The sequence below is a fragment of the Centruroides sculpturatus genome, unplaced genomic scaffold (assembly GCF_000671375.1).
Source record: "Centruroides sculpturatus isolate CEXI.00-Female unplaced genomic scaffold, Cexi_2.0 scaffold1165, whole genome shotgun sequence".
Classification (NCBI taxonomy): Eukaryota; Metazoa; Arthropoda; class Arachnida; order Scorpiones; family Buthidae; genus Centruroides; species Centruroides sculpturatus.
Window position 1 is genome coordinate 71,958 of NW_019385337.1, and position 25,855 is coordinate 97,812.

At 32.2% G+C, this 25,855-nt stretch overlaps 1 protein-coding gene across 4 annotated transcripts in view; it reads left to right on the forward strand.

Annotated features, from left to right (window-relative positions):
* Nucleotides 1–25,855, forward strand: part of LOC111637819 (prickle planar cell polarity protein 3-like) — a 72,083-nt gene that overhangs the window by 39,663 nt on the left and 6,565 nt on the right. For 3 of the 4 annotated variants that reach the window (XM_023383388.1, XM_023383392.1, XM_023383390.1), the window contains one exon: nucleotides 10,278–10,482. In XM_023383388.1, the coding sequence (XP_023239156.1) occupies nucleotides 10,278–10,482 (205 nt within the window). Of the gene's footprint in view, nucleotides 1–4,885; nucleotides 6,571–10,277; nucleotides 10,483–25,855 lie in introns of those variants that run through there. The other variant, XM_023383389.1, reaches the window with a different exon arrangement.

The following is a 25,855-nucleotide window of genomic DNA, read 5'->3' on the forward strand; positions in this document are numbered from 1 at the left end:
CTCCCCTGCTAATAGCTCATTTACCTCCAAACTTTTCTTGTTTTCGTTACTATGGCAACTGGATTAGGAAAAGCTTTGGCCGAGTCACGTGATGGCTCGGAGCAGTAAGAGAAACAATAGAATTTGGGGGAGAATATTCTTCGATTCCCGCATCCCGTCCCAACCGGTTCGCCAGTCACGTGACGGTGGACATAGAAAAGGCGGATCCGGAATCGAGAGCATGCGCCCAACGTCACGGAAATGCCATCAATTCCGGAAGTCGTATTTAAACTTTAAATGAAGTCACGCTGCCGCATCTTTAAGCTTACAGAAAAATCATCTAATTTCCAATAGGAATATACACGTTTGTATAGATTCGGAAATGTTTGTGGAATGTGTAATATAGTCGAGGGGAATTCAAGCTACAAACTCGAATACATGAAAATGCGTGTACATTGCTTGAATATTTTCTGCGTATATTTGTAAAATTTAAAGATAGAACATCCGTTGGTACATGCTGATGTATATTATAGTCGAGAAAAATCTTAGATTCGACAAACAGACGTTCGAGTTCATAAAAATGGATAAACTCGTACGTGTAACGCTGTTTACTCGAATATTTTTTCCATATATTTGTAAGCATTAGGAGATGGTCCACCCGTGACACGCGCATCTCTACACTGTATTCACACTGATATACTGTATAATACAATCGAGAGAAATTATGTTACGCTATACAGACGTTCTAATCCACATAAACGAATAGATAAAATTATATACACGAATATTTTTTCTGTATATTTGTAAATATTCATGTATGGATCTCCGTTAGCAAGCTCGTTTTTACACTGTAATGTGTATATAACACTGATGAAAATACTGGATAATCGAAAGTCACGAGACGACGTACAGACGTCTTAGATGAATGTACAGAATCCGAATATTTTCTCCACATATATATAAATACTTGGGGCGGGTTGCTCATTATCACGCACATATCCACACACTACAGACGTGTCGATGTGTAACGGTAAGGTACAGACATACAGACGTTCGAATCCAGATATATAAGTAGATAAAAACTGAGCATCTGACGTTCTTTACCGAAGCGAACATTTTCTCCACATATAGTCTATCTATAATCATCAAGAGGGATGGACCACCCGTTGACACGCGCGTTTCTACACCCGCTACTCTATCGACCCCGTTTCTAATGACCTGTCCACTGTTATACGTAATGAAATGACCGGGGTCTTAACGATAAATTGCCTTTTTCCATTACCGAACTGACCTCTCTACCTTGTTGGACGAGTGCCACGCTTAGCGAGTAATGTATTTGATTTTCATTGCTTAAACTCGGGATCTAACCAATAATAATACCCGATATATATATATATTTTACTTTATTATTTTTTTATATATTTTCTCGTCCCCCCTCTCTCTCTCCACTTTTCCATCGACTTAAATCATATCCGAGCTTATTGCTTATCACCATGGCAACAAGAGAGTGAGCGAGAGAGTTTAAAATCCGTAGCCAGGGCTTAATATCAGCCATCTTACGGTAGTGTGTAGTTTGATTACGACTCAGTTCAGTTTATGGCCTCAAGGGGCGATGTTACAATTAGGTCCAGCTGTCCTTTCATATCTGTCGCTTTTAAATCATGACGGTATGCAAATGAGAAACTGTACGATGCTTCCTTTATAGACATCCCTCCAATGGAGGAGTGACGGAGGATTATCGCTGCCCCCTAGTGGCAGAAATTTCAAATATACACGGGACCATACAACTCTCGAATTTTCGGGAATGTGCCCTTAATAGGCGCCTGCATTGTAAAACGATGTTTAATACGTCTAAGGCCAAGCCGCTGTCAGAAATAGATTTATTGTTAAGATCGCGATATGAATAACCCCCTGCTTTAATATTTTCTTCTTTGTAACATTTTCAATCAAAATTCTTACTTTTAATGCTCTCTATCCCCCCTTTTTTCTGTCGTTAATTATGGAATTGTATAGCTAAAGCGGGGCAGTTTATGTGAGAGATTGTGTATAAATAAAACTGTGTTTCAACTTCGTGAAGTGACTGAATGGACGATTTGTTAGTAAGCAAATGACACCCCAAAATATGAACTTTAACCTCGTGTTTATCGGGAGGAAGAGCATCGGGTTCTGCAAGATATTTGAACTCATTATTTTAAGCTTTTGTTTTTTTTTTCTTGAAAAACTCTTAATTAGCTTTGAAAAATAAGTATAATGACATAAAAAAAGGTATCTTTTACCAATATAAACAATTGAAAACACTTTTATACATTGAATAACAACATAAATCTCCCTTCATAACACTACTTCTCAATCTCTTTCTACCCGACTCACTTTTACAATATCCGAAGTCGCTCGCGAACTACCGCTTAGAAAACAGCACTTTTTACCATTTTACGTCGAAAAATAAGTCACAATAACTTTTAAAAAATACTCTTTTTACAAAAATAAATCAATAAAAACAATTATAAACATCGGATAACATCGTAAATCTCCCTTTTGAGGTTCGACGCAACAACGATTACTCCACACACACTCTTACAACATGAAACGTCGCTCGCGAGCTACCAATTGAAAAGTACGTTTTTCACCTCCCCTAATTCTTACAGGACAGTATTTAAAACGGAATTTTCCTAATTAGTACTGTAGCCAACGTTCGATAGAGACGAATTAGCTATATTCGATTCGTCTAGAAAATTATTAAAGTCGAGTTGCGGTTAAGCTTTATTTGTACAGCTCTTGTCACAGAAATTTAAATCCTTCTGTCAACTCGACCAGTCGGGAACTGTGCGAGAGTAATATTGACGTAAGAGATTTAACTTAGCTCTTTTCTACAATCGATACTTGTAGTTGTGAGTCAGTAGGGAACCACTTGTATAGTAATGTACCGTTAATTGTTCCGAGCGTTATACAATTTTGAGTAAATTATTGCCATTAAATTACCGATCCTCACCACTCTCAGGTAATGGAGTGGATGGAAATACGGTAATTTATATGTATGAGCGTGTTATTTTGATCGATTTAAAGTTTCATAATTTTCTTCTTCTCCCCCTTTTGTTGCTCACTAAACTCGGTTAGTATTATGTTGCGTGATTAATTGGAGTTGCCTTAATGCTTTTATAACTATAAATTACTCGCGTTATATCGACACTTCTTTTTATATGCATAAACATATAAATTTTACGTTAAAAAGATTAACAAAAGTTGCATATCTTTATTACTAGATGGCGACAGGAGTCGATTTTTGAATTCAGTGATGCCATCTTCTGAATAATTATATTTTTTATGCATCATTTCTGTACGGCGACTTTGTGTTGCGGTGTTAATTTTTTTTTTTTAAATATCGTCTCTGCAGGGTTCTTAACCTTTATAAGGTGTAAAACAACACAACATCATTATTTTCGTGGAAATTATTTGCATATATTGTCTTTATACGAATTTATCCTTACCTTTAAGATGTCTTCCGCACAAAGGAGCATTGATAATAAGCTCCGGGCTAAGTTATCCAATTCTCAGAACGAATGATCGATAAATTAACGTAGCTATAGTTTTTTAATGCTTCCAATTAGTGGTTTTTAGGAATCACATTTAAGAAATAATCGTCGGTTATTCGAGTTTAAATACTCCGTCGCCGGTTTATCACAGTTCAAGAGTCGAATTTGTGGCTTGGCTCGGAATGTTTTAAGTCAATAAAGCTGCAGTTCCGTCGAGCTGTAAGCGAATTAAATGGTGTTTTCTACAAGTGAAACCTCGAAAAATTATTTTTCTGCTATATTTTTCGATCGAATCTACTGTATAAAGTAGGTCGCGTTATTTTTCTATTGATGTATCCTCTCTTAAATGCCTATTTATCAACGTGACCTATTTAATCGCGACTTTCGGAACGATTCGATTTATGTTACTAAGGGCATTTAGCATTAAAACGAAGGAACTGTTTTTCAACTAGTGATTTTGACACGAAACAACTATAATTGCCTCCAGAAATTCACGAAAGAAGCTTTTTACATAGATGTCGAACAAGACAAATTATTAAGAAAGGGTGTAGTGAATATCCGTATTATGCGAATCACGTACCAGTACCTCCCGTTCTTAGAAATTGGGTGAGGATTGTACGGGACAAGATTTAAAATTTATGACTGTCTATATGATGAGATTGTCGAAATATACTTTCTTTTTTTATCTATCTATATACATATATACTTTTCTATTGGATGCTTTGAAAAATATCTCCTCTCTTATCGGTGGGGTTTGATCGTGTATACATACACGTGTATCATGAATAAAAGCATTTTATTCGGACACACCTAAATCAAAATCATTCGATCTGATCGCAAAGATCTGTTTAAGTAGACTCGTGTACATCTTGTTTATCGATATATCAGTTTGGGGTCATCTTGTCAATAGATTGTGCACATTTTTTGATAACGCTCTCGGTTATTTTTTAATAGCTCCCGTTCAGACCTCAAAAAAAAGACTCCACCTTAACCGTCAGGTTAATCGCTTCTTTCCATCTAATGCACATTCTTTCTCGCCGGCCTAGAAAGAAGAAGAAGAAAAAAAAACTGCCTTCCTGTCAGGGAAGGTTGGGCTTAACGTGCTGCTTCTCCAAAAAAGCGGGTAGGACGTCGGGGCGTGGAAGGAACGAACGAACTGCAAGAAGGGAGAATAATACACTAAATTAGTTGTTCAACGCTTTAAAATCGGATTGAAAATGTTGATTTAGTGAGTAGGTATCATCAACAAGTGGCAGCGGCATCCGAGTTAGGCGGGTTCAATCTTGGTATTCGTCGCAACAACTTGGTCGGCCTCCAAATACCTTCGTAGGGGAAGATATCGGAATGCAAACCTGAACCAGAGAAAGACAGGAATGTCCGACTGCCCCTCTGCTAAGAGATGTTTATGAGCGTGCTGTTGACGTAATGTTGGACTCTGTAATTACAGCAGCTAAGAGTCTACTGCCCCTCCCGTGACGTCCCTGCTGAGGGCCTCCGAATCTTCGCGGTATTTGTCTCATCAACACGAAAACTAGGATGCTTCTTGAAATTCTAAACCCTTTTTATACTTAAAAGAATATCGCAAATGTTAGATACCTTTGACTTTAAAACCATTTTACATCTTTAATTTTATAAATTATGTTCTAAGCTCGAGGCGTTATGCAACCAGCTGCAAAGAAGCAACTTCTTTTTTTTTCAGTTTTCTTTAATTTACTGTAAAGGTTTTACGGTTTCTTAAGTAACAAATCGGAACTTGTTCGAAGATTAAACGTACTGAATTTAAAATTAACAGATCTTGTTAAAGTAATGAATATTTACAATCGATTATCATATTTTTATATATCAAACGAGTTCTTTAATGGCGGATACGCATATTTAAATGGAAGAAGAGATTTAAAGATTCGATTTTTCATAATGTTTTTGATAATTTAATTTAAAGGATATCTTTTACGACGAAGCGAATCGAAACTGGTTATTATAAAAGATTAGGCAGGTAGGCTGTTCTACAGAAATTTTTCACTTGATAAATGAGCTCATTGTTGGTCGAATCTTTCAAAAAAATGCTTCCAATATTAATAAAAGAATGGGAGAGACAATTCGCGAAAAATGACAAGTTGCGAAAATAAATTATTTTCGCGGTCCTTTCTTGAGAATATAAATAGTAAACAGGATTAAAATGGAAAGGTAAACAGAGGAACATCTGTTGCCTCGAGCCGTATCCATGGTAAAGAATCTATTCCCATACCAAAAACCAACGATGCCATTGTCCACAGGATGTAATGACAATGACACGTTTATTCGGCGGAAGTTCCGCTCGGCCCCTCCGTGTCCCACCCTCTCCACCTGTGGTCCACCTTCTGGATAGACTGCTCCAGCCAGACCAGGTAATAAGCAGGTAGATGTAGGACCAGCGAAGAAATAGTCGAACTCTCTTCTTTACAATAGTTCCTGCGTGAAGTGTGCGATTCATTAGATGCTGACAATCTGTTCAATTAGTTTTGTAATGTTTTGGTCTGTGTTTTCGACCGATGTAATTGGTGGATTTTTCGTTCCGTCTTCCTTAATATTGCCGAAATGTTCTTCACACGTCGTTTCATCCGGATACTAAAAGGATATATTTCTCGACATCTGCCAGATCAGTGAACTTGCTAGTGGCTCTCGCCCCACGCCACAACAGGAGATGAAGATAAAGTTGACAAGAAATGTTTTGTCGGACACGTGTTTGGGTGTGTAAGACGTCAGTTGGTATATATACAGTAGCAGTGACATAAGTGCGACTAAGTCATAAACGGGGGGATTCTTCTCAAAAGGGTAATTTCGTTACTGACAGAGGAGGAAAGAAGAAAATTCGGTACGCAATATGAATTATTTTTAGAATGTGAAGTTATAAAAGTTTAATGTCAAAAATGCCATCCAGACCAAATGGTATCACTACTGCGACAAATGCAAAATCTGTACTAGTGTTTCGCCAATGGTGGAAGGTATGTTGGATATACGGAGATCAGTACAAAGTGTACAGGCAGGCTTACAGCAGAAAGAACGTACAGATGAATCGTGTTGAGTAAGTTTTTATTACATTTTTTTTCTTCCTGTTTTCCAATTTATCTCGAGTGAAGTCCTTCCATATTGCAGATCCGTTTATTAGCTAACTTACGTTTCTAAGTCTTGTTACTTTTAGGCAAAAGATGCCAGATGTAAACCAGGCAATGAACTACATAACCTATTGTAATAAGTCCGGATTGTGTAAATTGTAATTTCTAACTCTTCAATGTCATTGCCGACTTGACAGAAAAGATGCCCGAAGCATTTTATTCTAGCTGAATACGTTGTCAGGTTGGGAGTGACAAATAATGATAGACTTCCTGTAAAATGCCTTCTCTTCATAATCAAAGAAAATTACCCCCAAGATGACAAACGGAGCCTGTTATAATCGGAGCGATGGGAAGATCTCAAACTTCAATAAATATAGGTTAAAAGAATTACGAATTTAACAAAGCTCGCACACTAATGACCAGTTGATATAAATCGGTAACGTTTTAAAAGTCTCTGTTGTTTAAATTAAAGTCAAAAACTCATAAATTAAAATAAAATTCGAGGTCATTTGTACGTTCTAAACATTGTTCTCGTATGGCTAGGGACGTATAAAGTGACATTATAATCGCACGTTAGGACGAAAATATATAAAGTCTTGTGAGTTATTAATGACGAGACGTGAATGTTAAAGCAATGTTGATGCTTCTAGTTATATCTCGAGATGTAAAACCAACCCCATACTCTCGTTATCTACTACACAGACTGGCCCCGGAACACCATTATTAATGGACTCTTCTATTTCATTCAAAATATACGACTGTCGTGTCTCATACCCCATATTCTCTTAGATTGCTCGTTAGGAGCCTTTTGTATAACGATTGTTTGTTAGTGAGAAAACTTTCAATGTATTCTTGTGATGCTTATCGACCTATAAAAGGCTATTGGCCGATAGAAGGACAGCAGACGTGTTTTAAATGTCAAGTAATTGAGCCTTTTTTTCTTCTACTTACGTGTTATAATTTATGCGAAGATATATTACTTGAAGGATTTTGAGGAATTCGGAACGAGTCAGGTGGCAAAACGTGTCGATTTGGATACCCACATACCGGATTTTTATGTAGATAAAAGTTGAAAAAAAAACTAAAAACAAGTAGGCAAAAAACCCGAGTGAACAAATAACTACAGATTCAGGTGTGGACACGAAGCATAATAACCAGGTAGCCACCATTTGTAAGAGCGATTGTCATTCCACATGACTCTAACTTAATTGACTCTACCGTGAGGGGTGTGTCTAGCCATCTACACATTTAATATTTTGTTGGACTGGTTCATTGTCAAATGAATTTTTATTTATTTATTTATTTTTTTATAGCGTTAAATCTATGTGATCTTTTTAATTATGACTCGTCATTCTACACATTAAACTTAGCAATTTTAGTATAATTATTTTTTAATTTGCTAACACTGCGGTAGGAATCTCTTATAGTTGTTAATGATATGTTGACCTAGAAGTATCTTCTACTATAATTAAGTCAGAATTTTGACTTGATCTATAGTGTGCTTCTTCTTCTTCTTTTTTTCTATTAAGTCTATTAAAATGAGAATTTAATTACATACTTACTTAATCAAAATAAATGACACGGTCTATTCTTAAACCTGTTTTATATTAACTATAAATATAGGAAAATAAGTCGAAGAACAGTCAAAATACATAGTAGACTACCACTAGCTTTACTTAATTTGCTGCTTTTAAATGTGCAAAATTGTTACTTTTTTAAAGCAAAATGTTAAAAATTGTTTTGCAAACGATTCAAAATAAGTTTTTTTTAATTTATTTATTGACTTATGCTTAAAAATGCGCGTTACCTGCATTCGTTTTTTTTACATTAATTTTACAGTTAATGTATTGAATCCTGTTTATCCTCCAGAAAAAGAAAAAAGAAAGAAATGAAGTTAATCTGTAGATTGTTAGTCTGTATGTCGATACGAAAAATAAAGGAAGAATATCTTCTGTCGACCTAAATCTTTATAATTTTTTTAAAAATAATGTTTTTATTCTTATGTAAAGTATAACACCTTAATTTTGAACTAGAAATTTATTTTCCTGGTCAGAATAAAGTAGTTTTAGTATCACTACTTTGTTTGAATTGCGAAGAAGAGCGAAAAGAAGAGAATTTTATTGATATTAATCATAAAACAATTCCTCTTTACGTCTATCACGATTAGACCCTTACGATAAATTATTATATAGCATCAGTAATTTAATTTTATTTGATATAAATCAAACAAAGGATATTAATTTTGAATAAACGTATCACCGATTAGATTTCGTAAAGGATATCTCCTATAATTCCATAAGAAAATATTGAAAGATTATTCTTTGTTTCTTTTTTCTTCCTTCTTAAATCACTGTCTAAGGAAGATGATAAATGGCTCATTTTTCCGTCTCACTACTTGTGGTCTGTTATTAAGAGACATTTGCTTAGTTCCTCAAGGCCATAGGCAAAAATCATTATGTGGGAGTTATAGATGGAAACAGATTCAAGATCTTTGCTTCTGCATCTTTGTAATAATTGGAGGGGGAAAATGGAAGAATGAAACTCATCATCCCGTTACATCTCTTTAAACTTATTCCCTTCTGAATTTCTCCGTAACACCAATTTTAGTCACAAATACATAAACCTTATCCAATGCTCTAGAGGGTTATTATATCGATTTTCCAAATTAGTCATGAGTTTGCCTTTTCAAACTGCATCGAGTACTTATACACTTCAAAATTAGTTCGTGTTTTTTATTTATTTATTGTTTTAAATAGATAAAAACGCGAAAAAAATGGAATTAAATTTGGAAAATTCACGGAGAGAATTGTTAAATTTCCTTTTGTTAATTTCATTTTCTGATGATTTGCTATTGATTATTTTAAATATATTCCATTCTAGTAACAGAATCTGGTTGGGAAAAGGAGGAGAAGTATAATAAATATCAAAATATCTTCCTTCTTTCTTCACTTTCAGCTTCTTCTTCTTTTTTCCATGCCAGATGTTTTAAAATTCTTCAGACTTAATGGAGCGAAATTGATATTTGATGGAAGTTTTGAGACCCGCGTCATGCATTCCCGTTTATTAGCTACCATAATTTACCCTTACTTGCCCCATCTTCTCTTCCCCTATATACTTGGCCTAGCTCATCAACGTTTTACGCTTAACAATATAAGTCAGGTATTACATCTCTTCTATATTAAAATGACAGAAGTTTGATTTATGCAAATTCATAAACATTCACCTGTGATAAATCAATTAAGCTTACATATATCTCAACTTTAATCAAGGAGTGAGTATCAGGTAGCTAGAAGTATGTAAAATCATTATAAACTCTTCTAATTTTAGTAATATTCATTAAAATTATACGAAAACGACAATTTTTGGCGATCCAGAGAGCTTTTTTGGGTGTTTGATGATTGCTTGTTAAGTTGGATATCAAGTAAAGATAACTAAAGCGTGAAAAGATGAAAGATTTTATCTGAGAATGTATAAAAAGTAATCCCTAAAGTTTGCCAAAACCACTCTGTTCAACTTTCCACTACAATTTAAAAAATATGAAAGAAAAGATGCACGGAACCTGTTTAATCCAATTGAAAAATGGAAATATATAAAAATTTAAATGACCAGTTTTGTAATTTGTAATATTTTATATTATATTAGTCAAATTATTTACAGAATTTTTTAATTTTTCCAGGAAAATCTGTAGGAATTGTAAGTGTCCACGCGAAGAGCACGGCGACATGTCCCTCACGACCACAGCATCGGAAACGGATAGGAGCCATCCAAAGATGATTTTGCAAGCAGCAGACGGACAACAGAGGCAATCACAATCGGATGACGATAGTGGATGCGCTCTAGAAGAATACACTTGGGTACCGAGCGGTTTAAAACCGGAACAAGTAAGATTTTTACCCCCAAAAAATAAAAATTGTTATGCAAATTAGCAGAGGAAGCGATTTTTGCACGCTTCGCTCGCGTGTTTATTAGAAAATAATCAAGTATGACGAAGCTAACTTTAATGATTTCGACTGCCGCTAGCTTCGGTAGCGCGGCCATCTGCCATTTGTCATAAAGAAAAGAAGTATCTGGAAGCTACTTCAATAGCTGTGATGACCGGTCTTCCTTGCCCTAAAGTCATAGAAACCCCGCGCCTATCGCTGCAGCCATTCTGATACATTATACAGAAACGGCTCATCTTCATCCTTTAGAAATGCTCAATTAAGCTTAATAGTCCAGTTATTTTTTATTCTTTCGTATAGTTTTTCTTTACAATCTTCCTGTGAATAAATTGTTATTCTATTGTTATTGTAAGCAATTTAAAAAAAAGAAAGAAAATTGTTAAAATTCTAGATATGTTGGAGTTTACGTATATTTTCAAAATAAGGATTTCTTTTTTTATCTCTTCGCCCGCATGTCTTTTCTGCAGTTTTTTCTTTTCTTTCTTCTTTCGTCGCAGGGATTTTGTTGGTCTCTATGACAACGAAATGGATTACGGGATTAGGAATAATCTTCGAAGATAGGAAAGCGTCAAATTACACGGCGATGGACAATTAAAACGTTTCTTCTAGATAAAAATGTCTAACGGAAGCATTAAATCATGATTGGAAGTTAGCCATTTCTGTCCACCTGTCACACAAGATCTCGTTTGTCGACGTTCTTTCGGCTCTCTTCTGCCATTTAAGTGTGAATTAATGAAGATAACGTGGCTCTGAATCAAGAAATCAGTGTCGTTTTTTTAAAAATATTTCTAAAAGTACAGGATCTTATGTAGTAAATTATATTTTTAATAAAATATTCTCTTCCGCAGTCCAGAATAAAATGATTTTTTCATACGTCTTCAGTTGGATTTATCCTATTCTATTTTTTTCCAATAAATCCACGGAGAATATAATTTTAAAACTTAAAGATACCTGGCAACACTTTTTGTTATATTCAAAATTAAGTTTTATTTGTTAGCTACAATTCAAAATTTGAAAATGGGATTAAGCGTTGCCAACCGCAATTGAAGATTTGAAAATAAGCAGAAGTGTTGCCAGTTAGTAATTCGAAACGAAAAAAGAAAATTCTGATAGTGATAACAGAAAGTGGGGAATCTTTTCGCTCTATTTAACGCTTTGATACGAATAGGTTGCATATACGATTTAGCCCTTAAACATGCCCGAGGTAAAAATCTTGTATTATTCATAGCTAAAATCTCCATTCTGACACTATCTGAAATAAATAAACCAATTCAGAAGCTAGTTAGGTCGTTGATTTCCTCCTGGTTGTCCGATAGTCTTATCGTTCGATAAGTCAATGCTTCGATTTCTATCCAAGTCACGGTTTCTCTTATCTTTAGCCAAGAGAGAGATTGTTTACCTCTTCTTCCACGCGGTAAAAAGTGTATTCAAGCAATGGAAGCGGGCGAAACGTGCCAAAATCGGCGACAAATTACATTGTTGCATTGTTTTGTGTGCTCAAGTTTTATCTGAGTGATACGCTAGTCGAGCGAGTCATTTAGTACTATAACAGTCTAGACGTGACCGATGTGACTCTCCTATATATATATATACACACACACACACACACTTAGCCTTTATTGCTAGTTTGCTTAATTGGAGAGGTCATTCGAAGATTACTCGCAGAAGTATCTTACTAACACTAATTACTTTATTCATGGATAAATTATGCAAATTTCATCGTTTTCTTAAAATTATAAAATGGCGGATTTGTATAATATTCATCTGCATTTTTCAAGTATTCGGTGAAATTCTTTGGCACAATATATGAAATTGTATTTTGTAATTTCTCGATATGTCGGGTCTTAAACTACAAATACTGTATAACCATATTTGGAGTTGATTGCACGCAACGTTAATGGATTATCGTCGAAATTGGACATTTACGTTTGTTATAAAGGACGTATAAATTTATAAACTCGATTAATATGTCGGAAAGTAAGCAATTCTTTCAAGATTTATATCTTTTCTGTGCCCATTTCTTATTAGATTCTTGGAGATTTTAATAAGATGAAGATGTTGAAGATTCTTTCATTCTTGTTCCAATTTAGAGCGCAACTAAAATATGTAACTTGGAAGGCATTTTTAAAAATACCGATAAATAAAGTTATAAATAATATTTGAACGTTAAAAGTAAACATTTGAAAATGTGTTTAAGTGTTGCCAGTTTAAATTGAATTATCGACGATAATCGAAACATTTGCTTAATTTCAAATAGTTTTTGTCTCTGATTTAATTAATTAATTACAAAATTTTTAAAATTATATATATATATCGATTTAAAAAATCTATAAAGTTTTTTACCTAAAATTATCAATATATAAAGTAGAAAGTAATTTTCAGGTTTAATATTAGCTTTCTCCAGGCACTCTGAGTGTCATTTCCCGTTATCATCTGTAGTAATTGATGGGAAAAGTCCAGAATGACTACAAAAATTTTTGTAGAAAAATCGATGAGAAACTCTAACGAAAAAATATATATATTTTTTTCTTTTCTTTTCTTTTTTTTCTTTCATTTTATTGGCTTGTAATGTACGGTTAATCGGTGCCATTTTGTTGAAGTGTTTGCATTTATGATCCTATTTTTGTGTGTTTACATATTTGCTCAACCGTGTAAATATTCCGTCGTGTCTCTCGTGTTACATTAGCGTTACAATAAGTGACTCTCTTCAATCGTTAATGTATTGAATCCTGAATTTAGCTTTCCTGCATCTTGTATTTATTCTCATAAATCCCGAATTAATTCGCCTGAATCCGAAATTTAACTTTCTCCAATGTCGAATTTATCCACTTGAATCCTGAACTTAATCCTGAATTACATCTCGACTATTTATTTATTAATATTTAAATTTTTGGACATTTTGATCCAAAATAAAACCAGATTTCTAATAGAATTTTTTGTTTTTCTACTTATCAAAAGATGTATTTAATTTCTATCCTATTCGTATCGTGTTTTTTTTATTACTTAAAATATTACATTTTGGGGTCTTTTATACCTAAAAATAAAGCCTGTAGACATAGAAAGGTCCCGAAATTAAATTTGTAATACTATGTCTACAGGCCTTCTATTTTAAATGCCAATTTGGTAATTAAGTTTGTAACGGGTCCAAATTGAAGAGTGTCAGATGACTGCTGGAAAAATTATTTGATAAGCCCTCTTTTCGAGCCTGCTATCACTTAATTGTCAAATTTTATTAAATTTTAATTAATTTTAAAGTTTATCTTGGATTCTTTTAAATATAATTTAATAGTCATTAAAGGTATTTAAAACTATGCAAAATATATTTTTGTTTTCATATTTTATGCCCGTATTTGGTTGATGAACTTAGATTTATTCTATAAAATCTTAATGAATAACTCCTTAATATATAAAACTATAGTATTTATAAGAGGCTATTAAACAGAGTATTTTATGTACTTGTCATTTGAGAAAGAATGTAAGGAGCTGCTTTATGTGACCTTATTTTTTCTCTAAATCCTCACCCTTCTTAACTATAGTTAAAGCCAATTTATATAGTTTACTACATAAAAGACATTTTTCCTGTATTAAAATCTTTTTTTTTTATTTTCTTAATATGATAAGAGGTAATAGGGCTTTTATGGCATTCACTAAAATGTAATCCCCATATCTATTCAATGTATAGATATATAGTTATGCCTTTCAAAGTCATCCAATAAAATTGATTCCCTGCAAAATTACTCCAGTTTTTGTCATTTTATTATTGAAATATAACGAATTTAATAATATAAATTCTTTAAACAACATAAAAATGTTCTTTAAATAGTAATTCGTGTCTTTTTTATTTTTGGGGTCGGAATTCTTTGATTAATTGATGGAAGGTTAGATCTGAAAGCTGCATTAATAAATATTTAACAAGTATTTTAAGAAAAATCTTGCTAATTAGTTATTAATTAGGTTCTACAGTCTACAGTATACTCGTACAGTTAATTGAATATTCATGTAGTGAAATTATCACAATTATCTGCATCTGGTTCTGTCAATACTTGTTAGTGATTTACATTCTACACAATAAATATTTCTGTAAGAAGTATTTTTATCGATTCTTTTGTCGAAATTACATGTTTATTACATAAAATTCGCAGCATTGTGTTCATTGCTATCTTCTGTAGAACTTACTTTTACTTTACTTAAGGAGTGTTGCTAAAAAGAAGTAAGTCTGCTTGTAGTTGTACTGTACACAGCTTGATGCTAGTTTAAGGCTCTAGTTCTTAAATATTCTGTCCTGTTTGAAGAGTTTTTGACCTTTGCAAGTTTGATTTTGCTTTTAAAATCCTTCAATTTGTGGAGCAGAGTCGAATTTAGTTAAATTTAAAAGCGCAAGATCTAAACTGTATAGTAGTAGCGCGAGGCCTTCAGCTGTAACTTAGGGCCTGTTGTAGATACCTCTTATTTACATTTAATATGAATAAATATCTCTATCATATGTAGGCCATTGAGAGAAAATTCCAGCGATTTAAAGTAAAAATAAGTTGGAAACTTAATCAATGCATTCACTTTGATTCACGTTTGTTCGTCCTGTTTGGAAAATGTTTTCTCCGAATATGATTTAATTTTAGTATTTGCTTTTCATCTCGGTAGATAACTAATAAAATCAAGATAACGAAATTTAAGTTTTTATTGAATTTACTATTTCTGTAAAGCTTATTGAAATGTATTTTCAGCTTTAACTTTATCTATTATGAACATTTCTGACCCACAATGAACTCGTCCAGGCAAATGTATTGCTATAAAGACATGTCAACAAGGCTAAAATAAATTCAAGACAGAATTAACTTAGGAGTTTATAGAAACTATAAAACTATACTACTGTATATTATTCTATACTAATACTACACTATACTACTATTACACTACGCTAGCGCTTTTTAGTGTGTAGTATATTGCAGTATAAAGCGCTAAAATGAATGGCTTTTTAATTATCAAGCACTATAAATTGAATTATAACGCTACGACCGTAATTATAATTAATTTCTAATAATACGACCGTAATTATAATTCTAATAAAGGTTAATTATAACTTTCATTCAAAATGAAAGTTATAATTAACCTTCCTATTGGCCACTTGTATACCTACTTGAGAAGCGTATAGATTTATTCTAAAGTAAAAAACAAATTGAAGTTAATTTTAAATTAATAAAATTTATTTTATTTTTAAAGTTATTAAACTAGTTTTTTTTAAAAAAAAAGTTATTATTTTGTATAAATGAGTTGGAAAACTTTAACTAGCTGCTGTTTACTGTAATTATAGCCAAATGTACACAGTGAGAAAAGTACATAAAATTAAATTCTATTTAAATTTTATGACAGTGTTGTGAAATTTATGGCAATATTAAATATTGGAAACAGACAAGTTACTAAACAAATTCCAGGAAAAGTTTTCTCTAATTCTAGGACCATATCTTCTATCCTCTGTTAGTTGAAGGAAGATAATTTTTTTTTAACAGTCGAGTAGGGAGATAAAGTTAGCAAACGTTTTTCTAGGAAAAGTATTTAGAAAAAAGCCATTTACAAGAATAAGTGTAAAACTTATCAGACATTCGTTAGAAGGCTAATTTTAGTATAATTTCGACTTGAGAAAATAGAAATAGTAAATATTCTAATTATCGGTATAGAATTTATGAACTTTTTCATTAAAAATTTATTTATTCTCACTGGAACATAATTGTTTGCTCCCTAAAATATGAGTTAAATAGTAATATTATAATATATTTTAGACCATTAAATGAATATAATGAACGTTATTAATTATTTCTAGTAATATATAATTGCGTAGAATGTCTTATTTTTTATTTTTTTTCTCTATATAAAAGCAAATAAATAAAGCGACACACATTACAAACATAAAATAAGGTCTAAAAGGCCTGTAAGTACTTCACCATTCATATAATAGTTCATGTTCCAACTTATATTTTCTATATAAAATCTGATTTATTGAACAATTCTCTTTAAAATGTAACGATACGTATCTGGATTAATAGGGGAGACCGGGGCAAGATCGGCATGTTAAGCTTTACTTAAATTTTGTGTAATAAATACTGCTGTAAACTGAAAAAAAAAGCTTTGCATATTGTCTATTGGAATGTTACCTTACTATAGAACTGGTTAAAATCAGTTTGGAAATAAAAATAATTAAAATAATTACAACTTTACAAGAAGAGAGAAATTGACGAAGTTGCCCCGGGTATAGGGGCAAGATCGGCAACTTCTCTCTTTTTGTAAAGTTGTAATTATTTTAATTATTTTTATTAAAGTTGCCCCTGGTATAGGGGCAACAGTAATGGGGCAAGATAGGCANTAGATTTTTATTTGTACAGTTGTCAAGCTTGGTTACTTTCTTTCTTTTTTTTTTTTGTACAAAAATGTTTCTAATGCATGATTAAAAGAGATTAAAATGCTGAATTTTGACATTTTATCTTAATTAAAAAGTTAACGCAGCACCCGTGTGTAAAGGGTGACTCAAAAGTCAGTTAACCACTGTAAACGCTAAAATGTCTTATTCGAATACTTTATTACTTTAAAAACTTCACACAAATTATAGAACTTTTATAAATTCATTCTACGATTCGTATTCACAAGTATGTAAGGAACGCGAAATTAAACACGGTTACTTGAGTTTTGGGCCACCCAGCATAAACAGTGCGTGATCAGAAGTAACTACAGTAGTAGTATTTTGGGATTCTAAAATCTTTTGAGTCAAACAATACATTTTCTGGATTTTTCTTCTTTGTATATTGTCAGTTAATGCACAAGAGAGTGTTAATTATCATTAAAAATTAATAGGTGAACACCTGACGTAATTAACTGTTTGTTAAAGTTAAAAATACCATTTAAAGACAAGTGATTAGAAAGTTCGTAGTATAACCGAAGATCGTGGGTTCAGATCCTATAATTTAAGTGATACGTTTAATGATATATTGATAGAAGTTTGGTTAAAACATTCAAAATCTTCCTCCAACTTTTTAAAAAACAAGTCTTATCAAATGTTTTCTATACTTAGAGAACAATAATAATTTTTAACAATGATTTTCATACGAAATAATCAAGAATTTAATGTAATTGTTTCATTTTGCGAATTTCTCATGAAACAGAATCAATTATTACAACAAATTAATGAAAAGACAAAAATTAATCAGCGAAAGGCCGAAGTTGGTAAAGGTGTCAGCCTACCGCTCTGGGGAACCCAGGATCGAATCCAAGCAAGCAACTCGGGAATTTTTCACGGATGGTCTGCTCGGAACACGTCAGTTCCCATCCCTCGTCACCGGTCGCTCCCCCAGTGGATCTAGCCAAACTTGTGGTATGGAAAAATCCATTTAGTGCCCACAGGGTTTTAAAGGATACAGAAATTGTTTCGAATAGGAACACATAATTCTACAGCCGGCGTCATTGTTCGACTTCTATCGCTGTTTAGACTTTACATGATAAATTATGCAATTTATCATATCATGAATTGGGACACCGTTTCTGATCTTTCAGTCGTGTTGGCCGAACCACTGAGGATCAAGTTCACCTGCCGTAGACTAAATTGAGACGGACCACATGGCCTTATTGTGCTGTATTATGCGTTAAAAACTAACGAACTGTTACACAAACTTCATCATCAACATCCCCTTGACGTCCGGATGGTCGAAGCGATTAAAGACCGATTCACCCTCTACGTATTTTCTTAGTACAGCAAGTTCTTGGACAGTGAAATATTTAGCTGCTTACAATAGTCTAATAAACTGTCGGGCAACTTAAATAAGGAAATACGAAAAAAAATGAAAAATTGGACTGAATTTGATTTGATTCAAACCTTTTATTACTGTAAGGTAAATACAGATTTGATTAGACAGACATGATTGGAAATGATATAGACTTTTTTGGCAAGAGAAAATTGACAGTTATCTTCTATACTCTTGTGAAAGATAAAGAATAAAGTCACTTTAAGATTTATCTATATTCCTCTGTCATAACAAGATGTAGTATTATATTTCATTGCAGATGTACAAGTATTCAAGGTATTCACAATCAATAGTGACAATTTGCTTTTTTATTTTTCCATAATTAGATTTATAATTTTGTTTGCAATGATAAGGTTTCTAAAGAACAGTTGCTCTTGCCAATGTACTGGGAAAATTTATGTTCTTAGCAGAGAAGAGAGAGGACAGGTCAATGCCTATAATGAAAAGAGAGGAGGGATCATGTATAAGGAAATTGAAACAACTGGCTCTCATATTATATAAGTCTATATATGGCAAAACTAATCGACAATTTATAATGAACCTTTAAATTTTATAGGATTGTAAAATCAAAAATTTTAAACTGACTAACAATTTTCCTTCTGTTATTTTAGTTACTTAAAATATTTAAAAAGTAGTAATTAGCTTTGATCCACATTTTGTTTAAATAATTACAGTATATCAAAGTAGTATTTATTATAATTAAAGGTTATCTTGTGTAATGTTAAACTTTGTAATTAATTTTCATACATATGATAGGAAAAAATGCCATCAGAAAGATTAAAAAACAAAAATGCTTTTTGATATACAGTGAGTGATTGGTTAATGAACAAACTGGATAACGAACACTTTTGCAAAAGATTTTTACGTTTGGATAACGAACACCTCACACATCAAACACAAAAAGAAGCGACATAAAATAATGAATACCGATTGGTCTTCCCTTGTCTTCAGACAACAATTTGAAACTTTTTGGAGCATGGGAGACTTTCTTTGATATCGATGCTCAACCCGGCATATACTGCTTGGATAGTATTCCTCCAAACTTTGAAACTCTCTGTTGTAATTCCAGCCTTTTATTTTTCTGACAGAAACAATTTTTTTATAGTATTAGCAAGACTGTCAGGCGGGAACTTGTTAAGTTTTGCATCGGTTTTTATTTTCGAAAGGTGAGAGTATAACAACAAAAGTAGAGAGTTGGCAGATGTCTGATGTTGCTGGGCAGTATGCTTTGAACAGGTCTATAGTAGGCCACAGTTCAATCTTACCTAAGATACTGTATTATCAAGAAGACACAAGCAGCTTAAGGAGTAACAAAAATCACATCTGAGAAATAAAGAACATTGAAGCACTCATAATGGAACCTGAAACGAATCTGATGACAGAAGAACGCCAAGAACTCTTGAATGAAGAACACCAAGAAACTCGGCGAGATACGCTTTCTTCTGAAAAAGAGAATTAATGTCAATATTTGCTATTAAACATTTTTTGAAGACGTGGGATGATGTTAAAACGACGGTCTTAGAATGACATCCAAACCAGATTGAGGTTAATAGGATTAGAGATTCTACAATTACAATGCTATTAATTAATTACTTCTGAAAAATCTTGAAGAGAGAAAAGACATTTAGACAAATTCTTTAACCCCCACAAATACTATGAAAACAAATGACTAATAAAAATACAAGACTGTATATATATGTATTTTTATTATTACATATAAATAAACGTAGTAAGAAAGTAATAAAGATGGGAAAGAAGTCATGTGATTGATTAATTAATTATTTAATAACATGATCTTGTGTTTAATACTCTCGAAAATTTAGTACAACACAATTTCAAAATAACAAATAAACAAGAAAGTATATATTTTTTTATTTTTTGGAATCTCCAGAATGAATTAATCAAATTCCCATAAAAACCTATGGTAAATCAATAATTGGTTAACAAACAATTTGAATAGCGAACAAAGTCTTGGAACGGATTATGTTCGTTAATCGATCACCCACTGTATATTACTGTTGTCTACATTGGAATATATCAAATACGTGTTCATAAATTATCTGTAAAACATTATAAAATTTCATTTTAAAATAAATTTTCAATTTTTTATTTTGTTTTCATATTAAATTTTTAAATTCATTGTTTGAATTGATTATTATTACTGACTAGAAATTTCCCTGTCAAGCAAGACAGAATACATTTTATCAGAAAGTAGATCAAAGAATTGAGAAGAGTAGAGAATTCACAAAATTCAAGAAGTGTTGCTATTTCTACAAATTAAGTAGTTTAGACTCAAGCTTGATATTGTGATGCTGTTTCTGTAGCCATTGACAAAGCAATTCTTACTCGATGTTGCTCAAGTCAAACTTCACAGCCTTCAGGTGTCCCTGTTGTTCTTATTCTTTTAGTTCTAGAATTTACCTGACCAATTTTAATCTTACACTTTCTTAGACATTTTTTTCAAAAAATAGCAAGTTTTTTTTAAATCCACATTGTTAAAATAAAGTTGAATTGTATGTACATTAGTTATATGAGTGGTAACACTTTCTAAATAACAAACTCGTTAAATCATTACTTCCGATTGGATAAGAGAACATCACATGGTCACTATGGAAAGATTTGTTAAAAAATTTGTTATATAAATGATATAATGAGACTGTCACAATGAGAATGTCATTTAAATTTAATGAAGTAAGTTTAAAATATACCATTTGTCAAAATATTTAAAATTGCAACTTAAGGAAAATTTCCTCATCAAGCATGAATGTCACGTGGTCACTGATGTCACCGCAATGTATGTGCAATCACCGATCCAAAAATCTATAAAATGTTTATTCTATAGCCAGTATTTCTGTAAAATAAACAGTCTATACTTTTTGCCAGAACACAAAATGAATATAACCAAAATTTTATCTGAATTGGACAAAACTTGCAGGAGTTATAAGGAATTCACATACAAATGACAACTTTTATATTAGTCTTTTATATCTTATATTTTAAGCTATGTGAACAGTGCTGCATTTCAACTCATATGGATTTAATACTTAGATTATTATTGCACATTCAAGATTTATACCATAAATCTGATTTTTAATCTACAAAAATAAACAGTACCTCACTTAGGTATAACAAACTTAATTTTGTCATATAATTACAAAACAACAAAAGGGATAGGACAGGTTCATGAAATACATAACAATGATTAGAAATACAGCAACAACAATACATTGTTTAAAAAGCTGTAACCACATGTTTTCAAACTGTGTACAACCAGGACTTAGTCCCACAAAGTCCAACAGATGAAAGCAGATATCTGAAAATGGAAACAAGGCCTGAAAAGTCATCCTGATTGCTTAAGTTTGCAGAGACAAATTTTCCTTGTGGGATACATTCAAAGACTGTGTGTCTTTGCACCAAATGATTTACCAGAATTATGCACAAGAATTATCACAGCTACAATTGTTACCAACAATCTAAACTGGATATAGTCTGAGAGAAATTTTCACTGATGTTTTTAGCATCACAAAAGTAAACCATGTCAAACATTTGTATTACATTAAAAACATTGTGATTACAGTCTTTCAAATGATATATTATTCTTGGCTGTATTTCTAACTTATATAATACAGAACTTTCAAAAACATTCTATTCTACTAGCCGTTAGTTCGATATCATCAATACCTGAGAATGTCTATTACATATAGATGAAAACGTTTGTAGAAAGAATTTTTCTGTTGGTTATGAACTGGTAATGGTTTATTTGGTGAGTGTTATATAATAGAAATAAAATCAGTTACAAATGACTTTGAATGTGTATATATATATAACCAAAACATACTGGAGGTAGAATAAGTTGAAAATAAATTACACTGATATAAATCCAGCAAAATTTAATAAAATAAAAACGTTTTCAATCGTTTTTCAACGATCATCATCAGTTACAAAAATAGAACAGTAAATATAGAACATAAAATGCTTTTGAAATAAATATAAAAATAAAAATTAACGGAAAACGCCCTAGCGGANTTGAACAAGATTTGTATAGAAGACTCTAGTTTGATTTACGTGAAGCAAAATAAATAATGATTAAATGTACAAGTTAATATTATTATTACTCCGATTTTCACGGTAAAATGTGAAAATTTTGTTGTACAAAATCAAATGTTTATAGATTTGTTCATAGATTTTTATTTGTACAGTTGTCAAGCTTGGTTACTTTCTTTCTTTTTTTTTTTTGTACAAAAATGTTTCTAATGCATGATTAAAAGAGATTAAAATGCTGAATTTTGACATTTTATCTTAATTAAAAAGTTAACGCAGCACCCGTGTGTAAAGGGTGACTCAAAAGTCAGTTAACCACTGTAAACGCTAAAATGTCTTATTCGAATACTTTATTACTTTAAAAACTTCACACAAATTATAGAACTTTTATAAATTCATTCTACGATTCGTATTCACAAGTATGTAAGGAACGCGAAATTAAACACGGTTACTTGAGTTTTGGGCCACCCAGCATAAACAGTGCGTGATCAGAAGTAACTACAGTAGTAGTATTTTGGGATTCTAAAATCTTTTGAGTCAAACAATACATTTTCTGGATTTTTCTTCTTTGTATATTGTCAGTTAATGCACAAGAGAGTGTTAATTATCATTAAAAATTAATAGGTGAACACCTGACGTAATTAACTGTTTGTTAAAGTTAAAAATACCATTTAAAGACAAGTGATTAGAAAGTTCGTAGTATAACCGAAGATCGTGGGTTCAGATCCTATAATTTAAGTGATATGTTTAATGATATATTGATAGAAGTTTGGTTAAAACATTCAAAATCTTCCTCCAACTTTTTAAAAAACAAGTCTTATCAAATGTTTTCTATACTTAGAGAACAATAATAATTTTTAACAATGATTTTCATACGAAATAATCAAGAATTTAATGTAATTGTTTCATTTTGCGAATTTCTCATGAAACAGAATCAATTATTACAACAAATTAATGAAAAGACAAAAATTAATCAGCGAAAGGCCGAAGTTGGTAAAGGTGTCAGCCTACCGCTCTGGGGAACCCAGGATCGAATCCAAGCAAGCAACTCGGGAATTTTTCACGGATGGTCTGCTCGGAACACGTCAGTTCCCATCCCTCGTCACCGGTCGCTCCCCCAGTGGATCTAGCCAAACTTGTGGTATGGAAAAATCCATTTAGTGCCCACAGGGTTTTAAAGGATACAGAAATTGTTTCGAATAGGAACACATAATTCTACAGCCGGCGTCATTGTTCGACTTCTATCGCTGTTTAGACTTTACATGATAAATTATGCAATTTATCATATCATGAATTGGGACACCGTTTCTGATCTTTCAGTCGTGTTGGCCGAACCACTGAGGATCAAGTTCACCTGCCGTAGACTAAATTGAGACGGACCACATGGCCTTATTGTGCTGTATTATGCGTTAAAAACTAACGAACTGTTACACAAACTTCATCATCAACATCCCCTTGACGTCCGGATGGTCGAAGCGATTAAAGACCGATTCACCCTCTACGTATTTTCTTAGTACAGCAAGTTCTTGGACAGTGAAATATTTAGCTGCTTACAATAGTCTAATAAACTGTCGGGCAACTTAAATAAGGAAATACGAAAAAAAATGAAAAATTCTATTAAAAGTATTAATACCAACGGTTTTCATTTGTTTGGTTATACAGTATTTTCTGAAACATTGNAAAAAAAAGCGCTTGACAAACTTGCCCCGCATGCCGAAGTTGCCCCGGTCTCCTCTATATTTAGGTTATATTATTTCATTTATTTCTGTTAATTAGTACTTTTAAGGAGTAACTTGAAGGAATGAAATTTTCTTTACTTTTAACATCGGCTTCATATTTTGCGGGGTCCAATGCAAAATATAAATGTGCAAGCCTTTTCAAGACGACGAAGATGGAGCATTAACCGCGCGGGGCCTTCTTAGCCTCTCTAAGCACGGGGCCCTGCGTGAATGTTTAGGTTGCATACACATAAAATCAACTCTTCGTATTTTGAAAGAGCATTTAATATATGGAGGCTTAATTGTGATTTTTGTACGCATACATAAATCAAATTTGCTTGTGGAGATATAGCGTCCTCTTAATGCCACCCTAAAAATCGCTCGTGAACAGATCTACATCATAAATATTAAATTGAGAACCCTCACTAGCTGTAAATTATTAAATTTGTTTATTAAATTAGATTTTGCATTGTAAACGACATTCGTATAATCAAACCACGCGATTTTCAATCTCCCAACCCCAAACTCGCGTGTTTACCTGATTACTTCATATAACTCTTATTGTTTGAATTACTTCGATTTAGAGCCATATTTCATTCAGAGGCGGAAAAAATTGGTAGCGTTAATTCGAGGTTTGGTTGTATATTTATGTACTGTACAGTACGTTTTCTCGAGACACCCAGTTTTTGTATGTTTTTTTTATGTTATAGAAATAAACTTATTCTATTTTGTGCTGTTTAATCACACTTTAACTTTTTAATTAGTTAACTTTCTTTATTTGGTTGTCTATTTTTTCCATTAATCTTAAATTTCATAAACACAGGAGTGCTGTATCTTCTAGCGCATTAACCTTTCTTCACGGTCATATCTTTGATTTAGATATGTCACATTTCTCTCAGTTTCCTCTCTTGATTCATGTTTTTTTTTTTTTTTTTCTAAAATCGTATTAGATAATAACGTTGTTTTTAAAATTTCTAATTGGTAAATAATTTTTTAACATTATTATTTTAATATAAAACTCAAGAGTATTGACAATACAGAAATGTTGTCTTACGTTATGAAACATTTTCTTCTATAAAATCATTTTATGACAAATTCTAGAAAAACCGAAATGGCTTCTCATTTAGTTTTCATTGTTATTGCTGTTCTCAATGATCGGACGTTAAGCATTTGTAAAACTTTAAATTCTCTCTTCTAGATTGATTCTGTAATCTTTATATACTTATATAATTTATTCAATATACGATAGAAAAGGGTGAAAAAACTGTTAATGAAAGTTTAGCAGTGCCTGAACCAAAGGTAACGATTGAAAAAAATGACAAGAATGCACTCTTGGATTCTTTTTCTTACGAACTAAGAGACGATAAAGAAGAATAAATTTCATTAAAAAATTACAAATTAATAGCTGATTTTTTTTTAGTACTAAGTAAATTATAACTCGAGAAGAACAGTAAAATTTACCAGAAAAACAATAATTGAACCCAAGATCATTCTTTACACAACCAATTTAAATAACAAATGAGAAATTCCCTTTCGTATAATTTAAATTCTTGTCGTTGATATCACTTGTAAAAAATGTCTTTTACACTTTTATTCATTCAACAATTTAGCTTGTTAATAAAAATTACGCTAATTTTTATTTAAAATCTAAAGGCAAGAAATTGTTGAATGAATAAAAATGTAAAAAAAACGTTTCTTATCGTATGTAAAAAATTGATAAAGTCATACTCAACACTTTAAATTTTCATAACGAAAACATGCATCTATGTC